The sequence below is a fragment of the Ammodytes marinus genome (assembly GCF_949987685.1).
Source record: "Ammodytes marinus genome assembly, chromosome: 14".
NCBI classification, from domain to species: Eukaryota; Metazoa; Chordata; class Actinopteri; order Uranoscopiformes; family Ammodytidae; genus Ammodytes; species Ammodytes marinus.
In genome coordinates, this window is record NC_137218.1 from 18,488,145 (window position 1) to 18,505,703 (window position 17,559).

Consider the following 17,559-nt stretch of genomic DNA (forward strand, 5'->3'; position numbering starts at 1 on the left):
TATATATATATATATATATATATATATATATATATATATATATATATATATATATATATATATATATATATATATATATATATATATATATATATATATATATATATATATATATATATATATATATATATATATATATATATATATATATATATATATATATATATATATATATATATATATATATATATATATATATATATATATATATATATATATATATATATATATATATATATATATATATATATATATATATATATATATATGTATGTATGTATGTATATATATATATATGTATGTATGTATGTATATACAGTATCTCACAAAAGTGAGTACACCCCTCACATTTCTTCACATTTTTCTTTATATCTTTCCATGGGACAACACTGAAGAAATTACACTTTGATACAATGTAAAGTAGTCAGTGTACAGCTTGTATAACAGTGTAAATTTACTGTCCCCTCAAAATAACGACACACAGCCATTAATGTCTAAACTGCTGGCAACAAAAGTGAGTACACCCCTTAGAAAAAATTTACAAATCGGGCCCAAAGTGTAAATATTTTGTGTGGCCACCATTATTTTCCAGCACTGCCTTAACCCTCTTGGGCATGTAGTTCACTAGAGCTTCACAGGTTGCAACTGGAACCCTCTTCCACCCATTTATGACAGCATCACAGAGCTGGTGGATATTAAAGACCTTGCGCTCCTCCACCTTCTGTTTGAGGATGCCCCAAAGATGCTCAATAGGGTTTAGGTCTGGAGACATGCTTGGCCAGGCCATAACCTTTACCCTCAGCTTTTTTAGCAAGCCACTGGTCGTCTTGGAGGTGTGTTTGGGGTCGTTATCATGTTGCAATACCACCCTGCGGCCCAGTTTACGAAGGTTGAGTGCACGTGGTCAGCGTCGTACACAGAGGTTGGCTTTGGAAAATAGACATATGAGTGCTGCCAGCATTGCTGAAGGGCTTGAAGGGGTGGAGGGTCAACCTGTCAGTGCTCAGACCATACGCCGCACTCTGCATCATACTGGTCTGCATGGCTGTCATCCCAGAAGGAAGCCTATTCTAAAGATGATGCACAAGAAACCCCACAAAAAGTTTGCTGAAGACAAACAGACTACGGACATGGATTACTGCAACCATGTCCTGTGGTCTGATGAGACCAAAATACATTTATTTGGTTCAGATGGTGTTAAGAGTGTGGAGCGGCAACCAGGTGAGGAGTACAAAGACAAGTGTGTCTTGCCTAGAGTCAAGCATGGTGGTTGGAGTGTCATGGTCTGGGGCTGCATGAGTGCTGCCAGCACTGGGGATCTACAGTTCATTGAATTCTAACATGTACTGTGACATACTGAAGCAGAGCATGATCCCCTCCCTTCATAAACTGGGCCGCAGGGCAGTACTGCAACATGATAACGAACCCAAACACACCTCCGAACAACCACTGGCTTGCTAAAGAAGCTGAGGGTAAAGGTTATGGACTGGCCAAGCATGTCTCCAGTCTTAAACCCTATTGAGCATATTTGGGGCATCCTCAAACGGGAGATGGAGGAGCGCAAGGACTCTAATATCCACCAGCTCCTTGATGTCGTCATGAATGGGTAGAAGAGGGTTCCAGTTGCAACCTGTGAAGCTCTAGTGAACTACATGCCCAAGAGGGTTAAGGCAGTGATAGAAAATAATGATGGCAAAACAAAATATTGACACTTTGGGCCCAATTTGGACATTTTTTCTTAGGGGTGTACTCACTTTTGTTGCCAACAGTTTAGACATTAATGGCTGTGTGTCGAGTTATTTTGAGGGGACAGTAAATTTACACTGTTATACAAGCTGTACACTGACTACTTGACATTGTATCAAAGTGTCATTTATTCAGTGTTGTCGCATGGAAAGATATAATGAAATATTTGAAGAAATGTTAGGGGTATACTCACTTTTGTGAGATACTGTATATATATTCATTTTTATTTTTGTTTTTGTGTCCTGCACTCAAAGTGCCCAACCCTCATGGGTTTATAGGACACCATCACATACTACATTACAATCAAAATACAGAATATTGTACAGCTGGGTCTCTGAACAACATACTTCTTCTTCTCTCCCAGGCTTTACAGAGAAAGGTAGCAACATAAAAGGTTCCCTTTTTAAAACACAACTCAAGTTTTTCATAGTCGTCGAAACAAAAGAAATCAGCATAAATGGAAGACATCGTATATATATATACACATATATACAGGTCCTTCTCATATAATTAGCATATTGTGATAAAGTTCAATATTTTCTGTAATGTACTGATAAACATTACACTTTCATATATTTTAGATTCATTACACACAACTGAAGTAGTTCAAGCCTTTTATTGTTTTAATATTGATAATTTTGGCAAAGAAGTAAAGAAAAACCAAAAATCCCTATCTCAAAATTTGCATATTTCATCCGACCAATAAAAGAAAAGTATTTTTAATACAAAAAAGTCAACCTTCAAATAATTATGTTCAGTTATGCACTCAATACTTGGTCGGGAATCCTTTCGCAGAAATGACTGCTTCAATGCGGCGTGGCATGGAGGCAATCAGCCTGTGGCACTGCTGAGGTGTTATGGAGGCCCAGGATGCTTCGATAGCGGCCTTAAGCTCATCCACAGTGTTGGGTCTGGTGTCTCTCAACTTCCTCTTCACAATATCCCACAGATTCTCTATGGGGTTCAGGTCAGGAGAGTTGGCAGGCCAATTGAGCACAGTAATACCATGGTCAGTAAACCATTTACCAGTGGTTTTGGCACTGTGAGCAGGTGCCAGGTCTTGTTGAAAAATTAAATCTTCATCTTCATAAAGCTTTTCAGCAGATGGAAGCATGAAGTGCTCCAAAATCTCCTGATAGCTAGCTGCATTGACCCTGCCTTTGATAAAACACAGTGGACCAACACCAGCAGCTGACATGGCACCCCAGACCATCACTGACTGTGGGTACTTGACACTGGACTTCAGGCATTTTGGCATTTCCTTCTCCCCAGTCTTCCTCCAGACTCTGGCACCTTGATTTCCGAATGACATGCAAAATTTGCTTTCATCCGAAAAAAGTACTTTGGACCACTGAGCAACAGCCCAGTGCTGCTTCTCTGTAGCCCAGGTCAGGCGCTTCTGCCGCTGTTTCTGGTTCAAAAGTGGCTTGACCTGGGGAATGCGGCACCTGTAGCCCATTTCCTGCACACGCCTGTGCACGGTGGCTCTGGATGTTTCTACTCCAGACTCAGTCCACTGCTTCCGCAGGTCCCCCAAGGTCTGGAATCGGCCCTTCTCCACAATCCTCCTCAGGGTCCGGTCACCTCTTCTGGTTGTGCAGCGTTTTCTGCCACACTTTTTCCTTCCCACAGACTTCCCACTGAGGTGCCTTGATACAGCACTCTGGGAACAGCCTATTCGCTCAGAAATTTCTTTCTGTGTCTTACCCTCTTGCTTGAGGGTGTCAATGATGGCCTTCTGGACAGCAGTCAGGTCGGCAGTCTTAACCATGATTGTGGTTTTGAGTAATGAACCAGGCTGGGAGTTTTTAAAAGCCTCAGGAATCTTTTGCAGGTGTTTAGAGTTAATTAGTTGATTCAGATGATTAGGTTAAGAGCTCGTTTAGAGTACCTTTTCATGATATGCTAATTTTTTAAGATAGGAATTTGGGGTTTTCATGAGCTGTATGCCAAAATCATCAGTATTAAAACAACAAAAGACCTGAAATATTTCAGTTGGTGTGCAATGAATCTAAAATATATGAAAGTTCAATTATTATCATTACATTATGGAAAATAATCAACTTTATCACAATATGCTAATTATATGAGAAGGACCTGTATATATCTAAGAAAAGAGCTTTCCTTTTATTTTGAAAGGTTGTAATGAAATGCAAAAAAATAACTCTGAAGGCAAGAGCACAATCTGGCAGCCTAGTGTTTGGCATCCAATTAAAAACGATAGTCTTTTGCCAAAATCACAGTTGGCTTTTACCGACAGTACTGAGAGCAGACTGGGGACGAGCGAGCATCAGTAATGACCTGATATGGTGATGAGCAGGTTGAGGCCCTCCAGGACGTCCATCTGCTGGAACCTGCGAGAGTTGATGAGGGGGTAAACCTTGCCCTGGCCACTGCGGTCCAGCAGCTTCAAACCGTTCTCTGTGCCCACCAACAGGTTCACACCTGGACACACACACACACACACACACACACACACACACACACACACACACACACACACACACACACACACACACACACACCCTTTTCATTTAGCATGAAATTATTGTAATCATTGCCTCACCTCTTGCCAAAGCTTAAAATATATATATATTTTTTTCTATACGTGTGTTGAAACTTATCAGTTGACCTCTCCTATGCATTTCCATTATCATTTCTAAAATCATATCCTACAGCCACTCTACTGCCATAATATTTTATTGGCACATAAGAACACAACTTTCAGATACTTAGTCATCAGCACGACAAAGGAAAATTGTCTGTGCAAAGAGGCTGGAAGTGCAGTGATTGATTTGATAAAAATGTATTTGGCAATGAGAGCAGAGACACAGTGTTCTCTCTGTCACACTAAGAGAACTGAAGGAATGTCGGTGGCTGCTAAACTCATTTCTATGTCAAGTTTTCAGTTTTGAACCAGAGCCCCTGCTGGAGCTGATACAGTAGTTCTATGTCAGGATGGCGAACAAGATAAGAAAAGGTTAATATGACTTGGCTCTGGCACCACTAATCTGACTGATCTCTCTGTATTATATCAAAGTGTAAAAGATACATCATATTTTAAAGTAGTTAGTTTAGTAGTTAGTATTAGTTCAAGGTATGTAATCTTGCTTTCTTTTTTGTATTACTCAAAGCATTGAATGTGTTCTCACCCCAGAGCGCAGCACACAGAATCTCAGCGTTGAACCTCTTCTTGTACTTGCGGATCTCAGGTGTGTCATTGGGAGGACGTGTGTTGGTAGGATTGACATTGACCATGGATCCTTTCCTCACCTCCATCTTCAGCTGCTCAAACCTGGAGCCTACACACACAAACAGGCAGCAGTGGACATTCCAGAATGGAAAAACACAAACCAGGGCCAAATTTGACATTGTTTTGAACAGGACAAAACCCTGATTCATCCAGAAAATAACATTTGATTAAAAACACATTTTCTATTAAGTTTATGTTCAAAATACTCTCAATCTTAAGCAAAGACATATTTTGTTTCACAATAAATAGTGTCAGAGGTTAAAGGTAGTAGACACGTTTGCAATCAGCTGTAGATTCCGGATGTTGATGTCTGAAAAACTTGTGACTCACCAGTGATGGACATGTTATCCACTGCACCTCCTGGTGACTGGTACATGCCCAGATCCACAAAGGTGGTGAAGGATGACTTGCCGGATGCTTTAACCAAACCTCTGGACTGATACTGGTGGAGCAGAGAGTTCGTATAAGTTCTACAGCGTTGCTTAAAGCCATGTCCACATGTACACAGGTATTTTAACATATCTTTTTCTGTGAAGTTTGGCCTTTTAGTCCACTTGCAAATATAAGAAACTGACATTAAAACCAATTATAGTTTACATCTACTGAGCATGCGCCACACTCGCTCAAGAAAGCGTTCAATGCGCACTGCAGGCTCACAATGTTCCTCTATTGTGTTTGATGTAATGTGTAGGGAGACTGGAGATATTCTAAAACACTGTCGTGGGTACCAGATTTGTTCTGCAACTTAGAGGGGAAATGTGTTTTTTTATATATTTGTGTATGTGTGGACATGGCCTACATCAACATCATGTCTGCAAAGATTTCTCAGACAAAATGGTAAAATGTTTTGTGCCCTATTAAAACAGCAGTTTAAAAATGCATATTTCTTGCTAACAGTCCTATACATTTTTTTTTTAAACTTATTGTCATGAAATTGAATGTGTAATGGGTTAACTTAATGGCTGGAGTGATGGCAACAATATGAACCTAAACTAGGAATTCAAGACTAATATACTTAGCATTAGTACATCTCACATCATAAACAGAGTCCTTCCCAGGGGAGGAGTGAGTAGCTGAATCAGTGGGGGAGTGGGAGGGCTGCACCACATCTGGCAAGTTAGTGTACCCATTATGGCTCCTCTTCTCTGGGGTCTTCCAGGTAAAAGAGAAAACGCACACACAAACAGCTCCATGTATTACATAACCTCAAAGACTCAATTTGCTGCACCAATTAGCAGGATATGACCTATTTTGGTTAACACAACACAGTATTCACAAGAAGTGAAGTAACAGTCGCGACTAGACTAGCTTTAAGAAGTCAAGTTTATGTCCTCAACACTGCCAGCCCATTGTTATGTCTTTATGTCAGTGCAACACTGTTATTTAAATGCAGCTGTAAAAAAATATTACTGAATTCCGTCACCTAGCCTAAATGACTCCAAATAATCTGTCTAGTCCATGTTCTAGCTGCCATGTGCTACCAAAAATCAGGGAATTGTTTCCCAGCCTCATATCTGCCTCTTCTGTAGTAACATCTACCTGTGTGCTTGTTGAACATGATGCAAAATGTTGAATCTGCAAAGATATTCAGTAACACTGTATTTAGGTCATGTCAATATTGCATTATGAACACATTCATAATATGATGCATTTATAATGCTTTATTAAATGCAATATAAATGTTTAGAATCCAGCATGATAAGTACTATAAGTGGTGGACATAATGTATTATAAGTTCAGCACTTATAAAAGTGACATACATTTTTGAAAGAATCTGATTCCTTAGTTACACAGCACATTATAACAACCATAACTTTTACCAGTTATAAAGACACATAGGGAACTGCTCTAATGTATTATACCAGAATATACTTTTCGAAGTTTCTTTAACGGAATAATGCCTTATATAAACATCAATAAGATGCTTAAGCATGACTGTGAGCTTTGAGTGAAGTGAGCCATTATATAAGGTAGCTGAACGAGAATTTACATGTAAAAGGTATATTAAAAAGGTGGAGTCAGCGATTCTGGAGAATGCTTGTTGTCAAAACATTTATTTGTCAAAATCAGTGAATTATGTCCACAACTTGTAATACTTTATAAAACTTTGTATAACTTGTCATGAAGGATTATAAAAATTCATAATGTATGCATGGCAACACAATGCATTAAAATGTCTTGTGAAAGGGGTCACAGAGCATTATAGACATGACCTTCATAGAAAGTGTCACCAGATATTCTTTGGCTTTGAGGGAGTGACAGTGAAACCGTTGATGTTATAGATATTTCTTAACAGTGCATGGAAAATGGTTCCACATAATGTCATGCCTTCTTCACATAACATGTAACACCTTACAACACAATGGACGTAGGGCTCAGTGTCTTGCTGCTTTGTAAGAAATATTATTTGACGTACATTGCATTGATTTTTCCATCAAGTCTTAATGCATTTTTAGCATCATTACGTGTAGAGATGACTCACCCTCTGCACCAGCATGGTCTGATCCCCGTAGCCTCCAGCTTGCTCTCCCTCTCCCACCTCGCCTTCGTCTTCATGAACCACCATGGTGCCCACTGAATCAGTGTCTGGGTCCCTGTGACTGCAATCACAAGAGGAAAATAGTCAGACAGTAACACAGTTTTTAGTATTGACTAAAAGCAATGAATACTTTATTTTGGAAGAAACGTTAACAAAAAAGAATACTTTGATTCCTGTATTGTTAGTAAAGCCTTGTTTCCATGAGCTGTACAGTTAGAAAAGGTATGGTACGTCACCCAATTATTTGCATTTCCACAGACAAAAGTTTGGAAGGGTACCCAAAAAAAGCTTTCTGCGTATCTCAAAGGGTCCCAAGCAGGTGGATCTACACACTGCAGTCCATTGGTTGATCCACAGATGCATTTTCAGGAGATAAACCGCCGAGTGCAATCACCTTGGAAAGAGTGAACAATTTCATGTTTTGCATAAAATGTTGCCGTGCGGCACTCTGTTTACTGTGTGCCAGTCTTCCTCTTCATTGAATTTACTGGCGGGCTTCACTGTGTAAGGGCACTTTCGACAGTGGAAACTTAACCCATATCTAGGGTTACTGTACCGGACCGTACCAAACCATACCATACAAAAACAAACTGTACCGCTCAGTGGAAACCAGGCCTATTTGTGCGTGTTACTGGTACCGATCTGTGGGGCTTTCTTCCTCCTCTGCTCCCTCGCCACTCTCGCTCTCCTCGCTGCTCTCGCTGCTCTCTGAAGACGAGGAGTAATCGTTGGCCTTGACCGGAGGCCTGGGCTGCTCCTCTGCGCGCTCCTTGGCAAAGAGGCCGTGATCCTACACAGACACAAACACACCACCATTTAACTTTTGGAGCGCGTTCAAAAAAATATGTTTTAAACATAATCTCAGCTATTAAATAAACAGCAAACAGGGCAACCGTAACATATGCAACACATTAAAATTGAAAGACCAAACACGACTGCAGTTGAGCAACGTAATCACGATGATGGGCTCAGAAACAGTCCCAGTATCCAGACTCAAAACTCCCCAAATATTCTCAGAATTCAGAGCCTGTTACCTAAAAGAAAATACTTTGCGAAGATTTTGAGCCAGGGTTAACAAGGACTGTGTTGAGTTTAAGATGTCCACAAAATGACAACAAAAAATAATGCAATCACATTAAAAGGGATGATTATTTTAACTAATAAATGAAAAGACAGCGTTGAGCATGCAATTCATAACTATGTTCTTAAGCCGATTACTGCACATTCAAGCTTATTCATAAACGCTGTGCATTGTGTAACACAAAAAGATAGAGTGATACTAACCTCCCCTATAGCCCTCTTGTAACTCTGTATTAATGAGGTAAGAGTCAACAAAAAAGATTTGACAAGAGGAAAAAGATGAAGGGAAAGAGCAACAGTGCAGAGTACATTACGTGTTCAGGAAAGGTAATGTGAGGAGAAAATCTTCAGTTAATATATTAAGTGTCAAGTTACAGAACAGTTGAGTCAAACTAAGCCTGCTTGGCACGGTAAAATGAATGCCTTTGATTTTGAACTAATGCTTTTATCTGAGCAATATTATGTGTTGCGTGCACCACTTCAGCACAAGCCAATATGACGTGATTTGTAAAAGAAGCGCTTACAGCAGGGCGCCCAGGACGTGAGGAGGTGCGCGATTCCCCAGGCTTGTGACGACCGTCATGGGGGAGAATGGGGGAATCCATTTTGGAGGAACCTGCCATTGACAATGTGGTAGAGAGAATGTAGTTAGAATCCTGAAATTAGATTGATGCAACAACAGTCTATATAGAAATTTAGCATCAGGGAGACAGGGACTCACTGAGGATGCGATGCCTCTCCAGAGAGCCAGTCTGGGGCAGATTGGACATGATGCTTATAGTGTCTCCCCTCTCCCAGCGATCATTGCGGCTCAGGTCTGGATTGCTGCCATTGGGATATGAATCAGTTATCTCAACAACCTTCCACCATTTTAGAAGGCACTCGTTTAAAAGAAAGCAAACTGATCTTATCACTTGTCTTCAGTACCTGGCTCTGACCGGGTGCCGTATGCCAGAGTTCAGGTTGGTGTTGAGAGCCGTGGCGATAGACGCTGTCCTCTGGGGAATCTGAGGACAGCAACATTATAGTCTTATGGCGCTTTTCCACTGCGTTGTATCAGCTCAACTCGACTCGCATTTTTGGCGTTTCCACCGCTAAATCATGGTACCTGGTACCTGGTAGCAGCTGTTTTTTTGGTATCGCCTCGCTCTAGGTTCCAAGCGAGCTGAACCGATGCTAAAAGGTGAGCGTATTTTGTCTCACGCGTGCAGCCTTCTCTGGCTCTCTTTCATTTGATTTGCATCACAGATCCGAAAAAACAAAATTAAATGTCCATATATTCGCTAAGCTCACCCAGTTGTGTTGGTTGTTGGGGACATTACTTTAAACATACTGTACACAACACGAGAGGAGACATGTAGGGCAGCTAGCAGCTATATACCCTATAGTAGCCGGCTGGGACAGAAATGATAGCGAGTGATTACATAACAAGCCTCGGACTGCACCGATTACCTCAATAAAATATTCAGGCTGAGACACGGCTTGCATTTGCAAACACAAAACAGTCAACTTTATCATGCCCGTGTATACGTGCATAGGGATGTATGTGACGAGGCCCTACAGCTGACTGAGTGGCAGAGTCACACATCGGGACACGAATCCTCCCTTTTAATGGCCCATTGCAATATTCTTCTACTTCTTTTAGCAAACAGATACAAGGGTGGTTTCCCTCAAACATTTTCTATCCGTATTTTTGGCGGTTGATTCAGTTAATAGTACAACAACTGCTCGTAATTTCTGCTTTGCTTCGGAGTCGGCTTTCTGCCCCTTTGTATGACGACCCCGCCCACGTTCAGGAGGTACTATTTGCAGTGGAAAACGACCCGTGCTGCTACCAAAACCAAGTCGAGTTGAGTCGAGTAGAGCTACATGTGCGGTGGAAAAGCGCCATTACTTATAGCAGTTATTTTTTGCAAAAACAGTAGCTTAGAAAGTGAACAAAGATGCTTTTTATTGATTATATAGAACAGGTGTACATATTATACACATTTTTCAGGTTCAAAATTGTGATTGCAGTTTCTACTAGAGTAGTTTTCATGATTTAGTGTCCAAAAACCCTTCATATTTCTCACACTGACATTGCTGAATCCCCCTTTTTTCAGGCACACCGTTTTAACCGTGAATCTAACTGCCGGTTTGAATTTTACCTGACAGTTAGCTTTAGGGGTATCTGGGGGTGTGCTCATCACAGGTGGAGGTAGGGCTAAGTTAAGTTGGTGTGGCGAGGCTTCTCCCCGTATGACGTCATAAGGGGAATACAATTGGACTGGGATATTTGAACACATGTTTTAGTTAAGGTGGAGGTGGAGAAAAAGAGAGGTTTTGCTCATACCTTTCTCATAGTTTGGTAGTCTAGTCACACCGGTGACCCATATTAATGTTGAAAAGGTGCATTTTTCATAATAGGTGACCTTTAAAACTGAGAGCTATCAGTGTCAGTTTATTGTGTTGTAGGTATTGGTGTAACCTGGGGGTTAAGTTGTGTGCTTTGTGCTGACTTAATGTGTGGTTCAAACAAACAAGCCACTATAGATCTTACTTTGGGTGGGAGTTCCACATCCGGCAGGCGGATCCAGGGGCCGCGATCCTCTCTGCTCTGGTGCGCCAGCGGTGCGGGGATCTCGGAGGTGGGGTCCGAGTTTTGACGAACCAGCTCCCTAGAGTGGATGGGGCGGGGTGTGGGGGTGAGGGAGGGGTCCTGGGTGGGGAAGGCAGACATGGTCTTAGTGGGCTGGTCACACAGGGACTGGGAGCGAGGGACAGGGGCAGCGTAAGGCTTGAGTGGAACCAGGTGAGCCATCTGGAACTGCAGGGGACAGGGGCAGCAGAACACCAAGGGGAGGGGTGGGGGAGCGGCCCAGTGGAAGGAAGAGTGCACAAGAGAGTTGCACGAGAAGCACGCCCAAGTGTGGAGAAGAATGCAAGGTTGTGTGTGTATCCAAAAGGTGATTTTTTTTTTTTACACGTAGGAAGAAAGTGATTGCAGATGGTTGGAGAGGGAAAAGAAGAAAAAGAGAGCAGTAAATCAGGTAGCATAGACAATGAAAAGGTAAAGCAGCGTAAGAAAAGAAGAAAAGGCATAATCAGTTGTATCTTCCCCTAGTTTTTGCGGGAGGTTTTAATCAACTGATTTTTTTTTAAACACTAGCAAGACTCCCACCTTTCCCTGCCCGCCTTGGGGTTCAACGGGCCTCTGCATTGGTGGGGTTTGAGAAGACGGGCCCACTCCTGATTGGCTGATTGAGTCGGAGCGAGACTGGATGGCGGTGTCGGAGACAGTGGTGCAGATTTTGGGCGAGCCCTGCCTGTTCAGCTTGCTTCGCTCCTCCACCTAAAGGAAAGACGGCATTAAAGGCGAAGTCAGCGATTTTGACAACGCCTATTCAGTGAACATCTTCTCACGATTCTACTTGTACGTACTGTGGGTGCTCTGAAAAAAAAATCCAGTGTTAATTCACAGACTAGGCGCTGTAAACGGGCGTGTTGCTAGCTACGTGGGCCACTTTTATAAACATACCCTTTGTCTACATACCCGTTAACCGAGCCTAGGCTGTATAGTAACACCAGATTTGTTTTGGGTGCACATACAATACGGACAGGTAACGGATCTTGAGGACATATTCACTGATTTTGACAAAAAGCGTTCTCCAGAATCGCTGACTCCGCACTAAAGTGTATTCCAGTTTGACTGTTGTGTGTTAATTCTTCAAATGTTAAGGTATCATATTGCTACCTCACGAGCCCAAGAGGGTTTGTTGTTGGGCTCCAGGTTTTTGTTGTAGTGGTAGAGCTGGGGCTTCTTGTCCTGCTGCTGTTGCTGCAGAGACACCAGGTAGGCATGCTCCTGCTGCAGTTGCCTCTGCAGACGCTCAGACTGACGCTGCTCCTCCAGCTGCTTGCGCTTATACTCCTGAACAAAAGACACACACACACACACACACACACACACACACACACACACACACACACACACACACACACACACACACACACACACACACACACACACACACACACACACACACACACACACACACACACACACACACACACACACACACACACACACACACCAGTCAAGACGTTGCTTTGCCTCTGCAAAAGGCACCACAAGACAAGTCTGGCAGGTCATAATCAAAACCAACGCATCCGCTATGACAGCAAGTCTGCATTCACTCAAACCACAGGCAGAGGGTAAAGCATATTTAGCAGACCGAAACCAATTTCATCCACTGGAACAAGTACGTGTTTTGGGCAGACTTTATCATCTCAAAGGCAGGGTGTGCTCCTATTTTTAGTACAGAAGTCAATTACCAGATACCAACCCGCATCAAAAGAATGCTGATCCTGTCTGCATGTTAAAAGTGAGTCAGCTGACTTATTGCTTTTTCATTGTGAGTTGTAGGCACAGGTCTCACAGCCTTTTGATGGCCACTGAATTCATAATGGAAACAAGAAATGACATAAAAATTAAACGAGTTTACCATGGGTCACTCAAATGTAGACTCAAATTTACATTCCTTCTTACAGCAGGAGAGATTAGATTTCCCTGTCTGAACTTAAGGTTATATTTGATCAATGTTTACTTGAAGCTAAGGTACACAGAATAAAAATGAACTTTACCATTCATTGATTGTCAACATAGTAATTGTATATTTTTTTTACTTTATAACCGTTTGAATTTCAAATCATTACGGGCCACGAAGCAAAGCAATATTTACAAACCAATCTTCTCTACGATATTTGTTCGGGGTAGAAAGTTAAAGCATAATACTGTGGATACAAAACAACCAAAATGTGTTTTTCTCGAAAAGGACAACTTTCAAGAAACCACTGTGTTGTTTCTCCACCGAGAGAAAACTCACATCTAGCACCTGGGGCGAGAATGCCTCACCCAGGTGCTTCCCTGTGTGGGTGGGAGGGGACTTTAGAGTTCACGGAGGACACGATTGAAGGATTACAGCAGCACATCTCTCTCATGGACAGTCACTAAGCCCCAGGTAGTAAGGGGGACAGAGGCTGCTCTTCCTGCCTTGCTGTAACAAGGATTAAATACGAGTGGAATGCTCCACACTCAGCCAAAAAGTTGTCATTCTCATTTTGTTTGTGAGACCATGCCAGTGATTATATGCATTTATGTCTTCCTTCGAGAATATGGAGGACGGCTCAGTAACCAAAAGAAAAAACACCCAATTCCAAGTTGTAAACAGCCAGACTTTTTGACTCATATTTAGCCTGTTACCGAATTTCATCTAATGTACAACAGGAAGGGTAATATTTTGAACCAGCTCGAGGAAGCATTGAATTTGGAGTGACACATTAGGATAAAATAGAAGGAATGGAATTCACTACAGGTGCGCTACAGTTGTGTGGTCGTAACAGAAGAGTGGCTTACATAAAATGTACAAAATGTATGTATAGAGAGAGCTGAATAATGTGCTTTAAAGATGGCAACTTTATCCTTCAGACAGTCACTAGTCCATCTATCTATCTTAAAGTCATATCATACACATATCACTGTAGGGTTTATTCTTACAAAATAACACAACCAAGGCATATTGTTGGAGATGTGTTGTTTTTTCGATGCGGCTCAATAAATCTCCTTTACAGATTTGGTTTTAGAAGCCAGAGGAGGACATGGAAAAAGCTCTGTGGTCCAAACAGGAAATGATGGAGTAGTGAGGAGGACTAGTTACCATGAGCAGAGCTTGCTCCTGAAGCAGCTGCTGCTGGAGGATTTCTAACTGCCGCTGCTCTTCCTCTAACTTATGTCTGATGAACTCCTGAGGACAGGACAGGTAAGGAGGAGGCAGGAATGATAGGCATGACGGTGGGAGAGGAGATATGAAAGCATACAAGGGAGAGAGGTAAGAGAGAGAGGGCAAATAACAAGTTGCGTAACTGGCACTCCAGTAAACAACAGAAACCATGTGCTGCTCCGATAATAAATCAACAATTCTCATGCTGAATATGCCTGACTAAAAAAACATGCTACGTTCCCCTTTAGCTTGAAGTTGTTAGAGACAAATAAAAGTGGCCATCAAAACATGGCATCACTGTCTAGAACTACATGGAAATTGCTAAAAAAAATATATACTATATTCGGAATCATTTAAAAACGTTGCAGCTCCTTGTGATTGTTGTAAGCTACCATACTAAAAGATAAAATCCCTATTTGGCAATGAAAGGTGATGCTGCTGTGTGTTGCTAGACTCTGGTGTTGCTGAGGTTATATAGACGCCAGGAAACGGAGCATAAGAGACGCAAGAGAGCTCACCCACAGAAAACTCATCTCTGAATAAATACACTAATTTAGACCCTTGCTGCTATGGCAACCTACTCCTGGAATTTCACCACCAGAGCAACTTGCACAGTGTTGGAGCTTGTGTTTGACACGCCCACACTCCACTACGATTGGCTGATGGCATCGCCGCGTCTCCCTTGATTGGTTACCTGCTCCCTCTCAGCCAGCCTCCTGTCTTCCTCCCGTCTCATATCGTCGAGCCTCCGATGGGGACCTTTTTCTTGCTGCCTCACCATCTCGCGCTCTTTTCTCTGTTGCTGGGAGAGAAAAAGCGACAGGGGAAAAAAGAAAATGAGCATAGAGGCCATGTTTGCACAGAGGAATTTAGAATGAATAGCCAGCCTGCTAATAAGCAAACACTTGCTTGTTTTTTTTTTTTGCTGTGCAAAGAGCTGGAGTGCAGGGCAGAGAATAGAGGCTGTGTGAGTCATTCTCACAAACACACACACCTATTGCATCCTAATCATACTGCTATCAGTGTGCTGCTTTAAATCAAACTCAAACTGGCTACAACAGGTATTCACTTCTGGCAGGTAGCAGTTTTTATCTGCGACATTCAAACAACAAGGTTTGTTCTTTGTGTAGGACACATAACAATCAATTGTTGGCAGTAAAAAACCTTGACAAATACTGCATACTACATACAATAACAAGTGCAATATCCCTGTAATTATGTGTGCCTCATTCAAATCACACCTTACACTTGATGTCTTTGAAGATCTCCAGCAACCTAGATCACCTTTAATTCAATTAAGTCTAAAGGCATATTTTAAGTTTGACCGTGACCCTAACAATTAAATCACAGGATAGTACTCAACATCTTTATTTCGTTTCTTTGATTATTCTGCATACAATTTTGCTATCAAGTCCTGCAGGGTTGGTCAATAACAAGGTACAATGTAACAGGAAAGTCCTAGTGTGATGTGTTTTCTAAAGTTTCCCACATTTGATACATGTGGTAACATGATACATAAAAGCAGTATTTTGTTATTGTTCCATACAGTGGTGTGCACACTGTTAACAGGAATATACATGTGAATGTTTTGTCTTTTACGTTGCTTGGTAACGTTCATTTTAAGATTCACGACATCTAATTCTTGGACCTTACACAGCCTTATAAAATAGACAAGATTGTAGAGCATGCTTCTAGTTTCTATTCATTATATTAGTCAGATTAATGAGTGCAGCCTCCAGGGTGGATTCACAGCCTCTTAACACGCAGATTAGTGTAAGTCTTAGTGTAAAAAAAAGTCTGAAGTGTGTGAGCCACTCATTAAACTCACTAATCTCCAAAACCACCTTTTCACAGTGTCCATGCATTTTACAAACACCTAGAAGACTTTATTTCACTTTAAATAATCTCACTCTGTTCTCCACTGTTGGCCTGTTTATTTCACTTTGAAGAAAGAAAATATTGAAAAGATATTGTTTCCAGGATAAAAATGATCAGGGGCCGTATTCACAAAACATTTTAAGGCTAAGAGTAGGTCCTAACGTGCTGATTTAGGAGTAACTCTCAAAAATAAGGGGCGTTTCACTCCTAATTTTAGGACTCCTAACTTTTTAAGATAAGTGTAATTCACAAAGCATTTTAGCGCTAAAACTAGCTCCTAAATCTATGAAAAGCTAGGAGTCCTCGTGAGGACTCCTAAGTCACTAAGAGTAAATCACAGACAAGCATTTGATGGCATTTTGGAGAGATGTAATGCTAGTGAGCTTTACAAAAGGTACCTTAATATCTGTAAGGGTTTAATGATCTTAGTAAAGCTATGTTTAGAAAGTTTAGACACATTTATATTTATTATATTTATATGAAAAAATATTTATTAAGTTCCTTTTCCTGCAGTTGCTTTGGATTTACAATGCACTGAAAGTTACTGTTGGTGTCACGTTTGGGTTTAATTTGTTACTAGAGTAGGCCTATATGTGGCGCCTCCATCTCCTCCGTTCCACAGGTCCGCTACTGTATAGTTGCGTGTCTCGCCTTTTTCCTTCCGCATGCACTTTACGATGCTGTTTCTAAATTGTGAATTTCCTGGTTTGTCGCTGTCTGACTATTGCTGCATAGTCCGCCGTTGAGAGAAATACAGTGAGAGTGCATGGCGTGCAGCTGTTCAATGAGGATATTTTTTCCGATTAAAAATCATTGTACAATTAAAAATTAATAGGCCTATGTGGCGCAATTGTAGGCTAATTGTGAACGAAGGTGTGGGAAACCCTGCAGTATCTTGGTTTCATGTTAAATCAGTGTCACTTGTCATTAATTATATATAAAAACTCTTTACTTTAATACAGTGACACGATATGGATATCTCCCACAGTGTTTCTATCATAAAATCACTCTTAGGGACTCATTCTCTCTCAGCCAATCACTGTGGGCAAAGAAGGTATGAACATGACATCATCCATAGCAACAGGGTCAACCACGCCCTCTAGTCTTAGTTTAGGAGTCCCTCCCATTCCTTAGTAAAAGTTGGTCTTATCACCTTTGTGAATAGGTTTTAAGAAATTACTCCTTACTAAGAACTTTTAGTGCTCCTTAGGAGTACTCTTAGCGCTAAGATAAAATGTTTTGTGAATACGGCCCCTGACCTTTTGTTCAGTACTTCCTTTGAGGTGATCACAGAAAACACATGG

At 41.3% G+C, this 17,559-nt stretch overlaps 1 protein-coding gene across 2 annotated transcripts in view; it reads right to left on the minus strand.

Moving 5' to 3' along the window:
• The window catches only part of mink1 (misshapen-like kinase 1), a 43,171-nt gene that overhangs the window by 8,763 nt on the left and 16,849 nt on the right, over positions 1–17,559 (minus strand). The window contains exons 12-25 of one of the 2 annotated variants that reach the window (XM_080041332.1): positions 15,072–15,179; positions 14,315–14,401; positions 12,352–12,528; positions 11,779–11,949; positions 11,158–11,316; positions 9,546–9,625; positions 9,340–9,443; positions 9,143–9,234; positions 8,177–8,328; positions 7,482–7,599; positions 6,035–6,151; positions 5,330–5,441; positions 4,899–5,048; positions 4,048–4,191 (exon numbers count right to left, since the gene is read on the minus strand). In XM_080041332.1, the coding sequence (XP_079897458.1) occupies positions 4,048–4,191; positions 4,899–5,048; positions 5,330–5,441; positions 6,035–6,151; positions 7,482–7,599; positions 8,177–8,328; positions 9,143–9,234; positions 9,340–9,443; positions 9,546–9,625; positions 11,158–11,316; positions 11,779–11,949; positions 12,352–12,528; positions 14,315–14,401; positions 15,072–15,179 (1,771 nt within the window). The remainder of the gene's footprint in view (positions 1–4,047; positions 4,192–4,898; positions 5,049–5,329; positions 5,442–6,034; positions 6,152–7,481; positions 7,600–8,176; positions 8,329–9,142; positions 9,235–9,339; positions 9,444–9,545; positions 9,626–11,157; positions 11,317–11,778; positions 11,950–12,351; positions 12,529–14,314; positions 14,402–15,071; positions 15,180–17,559) is intronic. The other variant, XM_080041333.1, reaches the window with a different exon arrangement.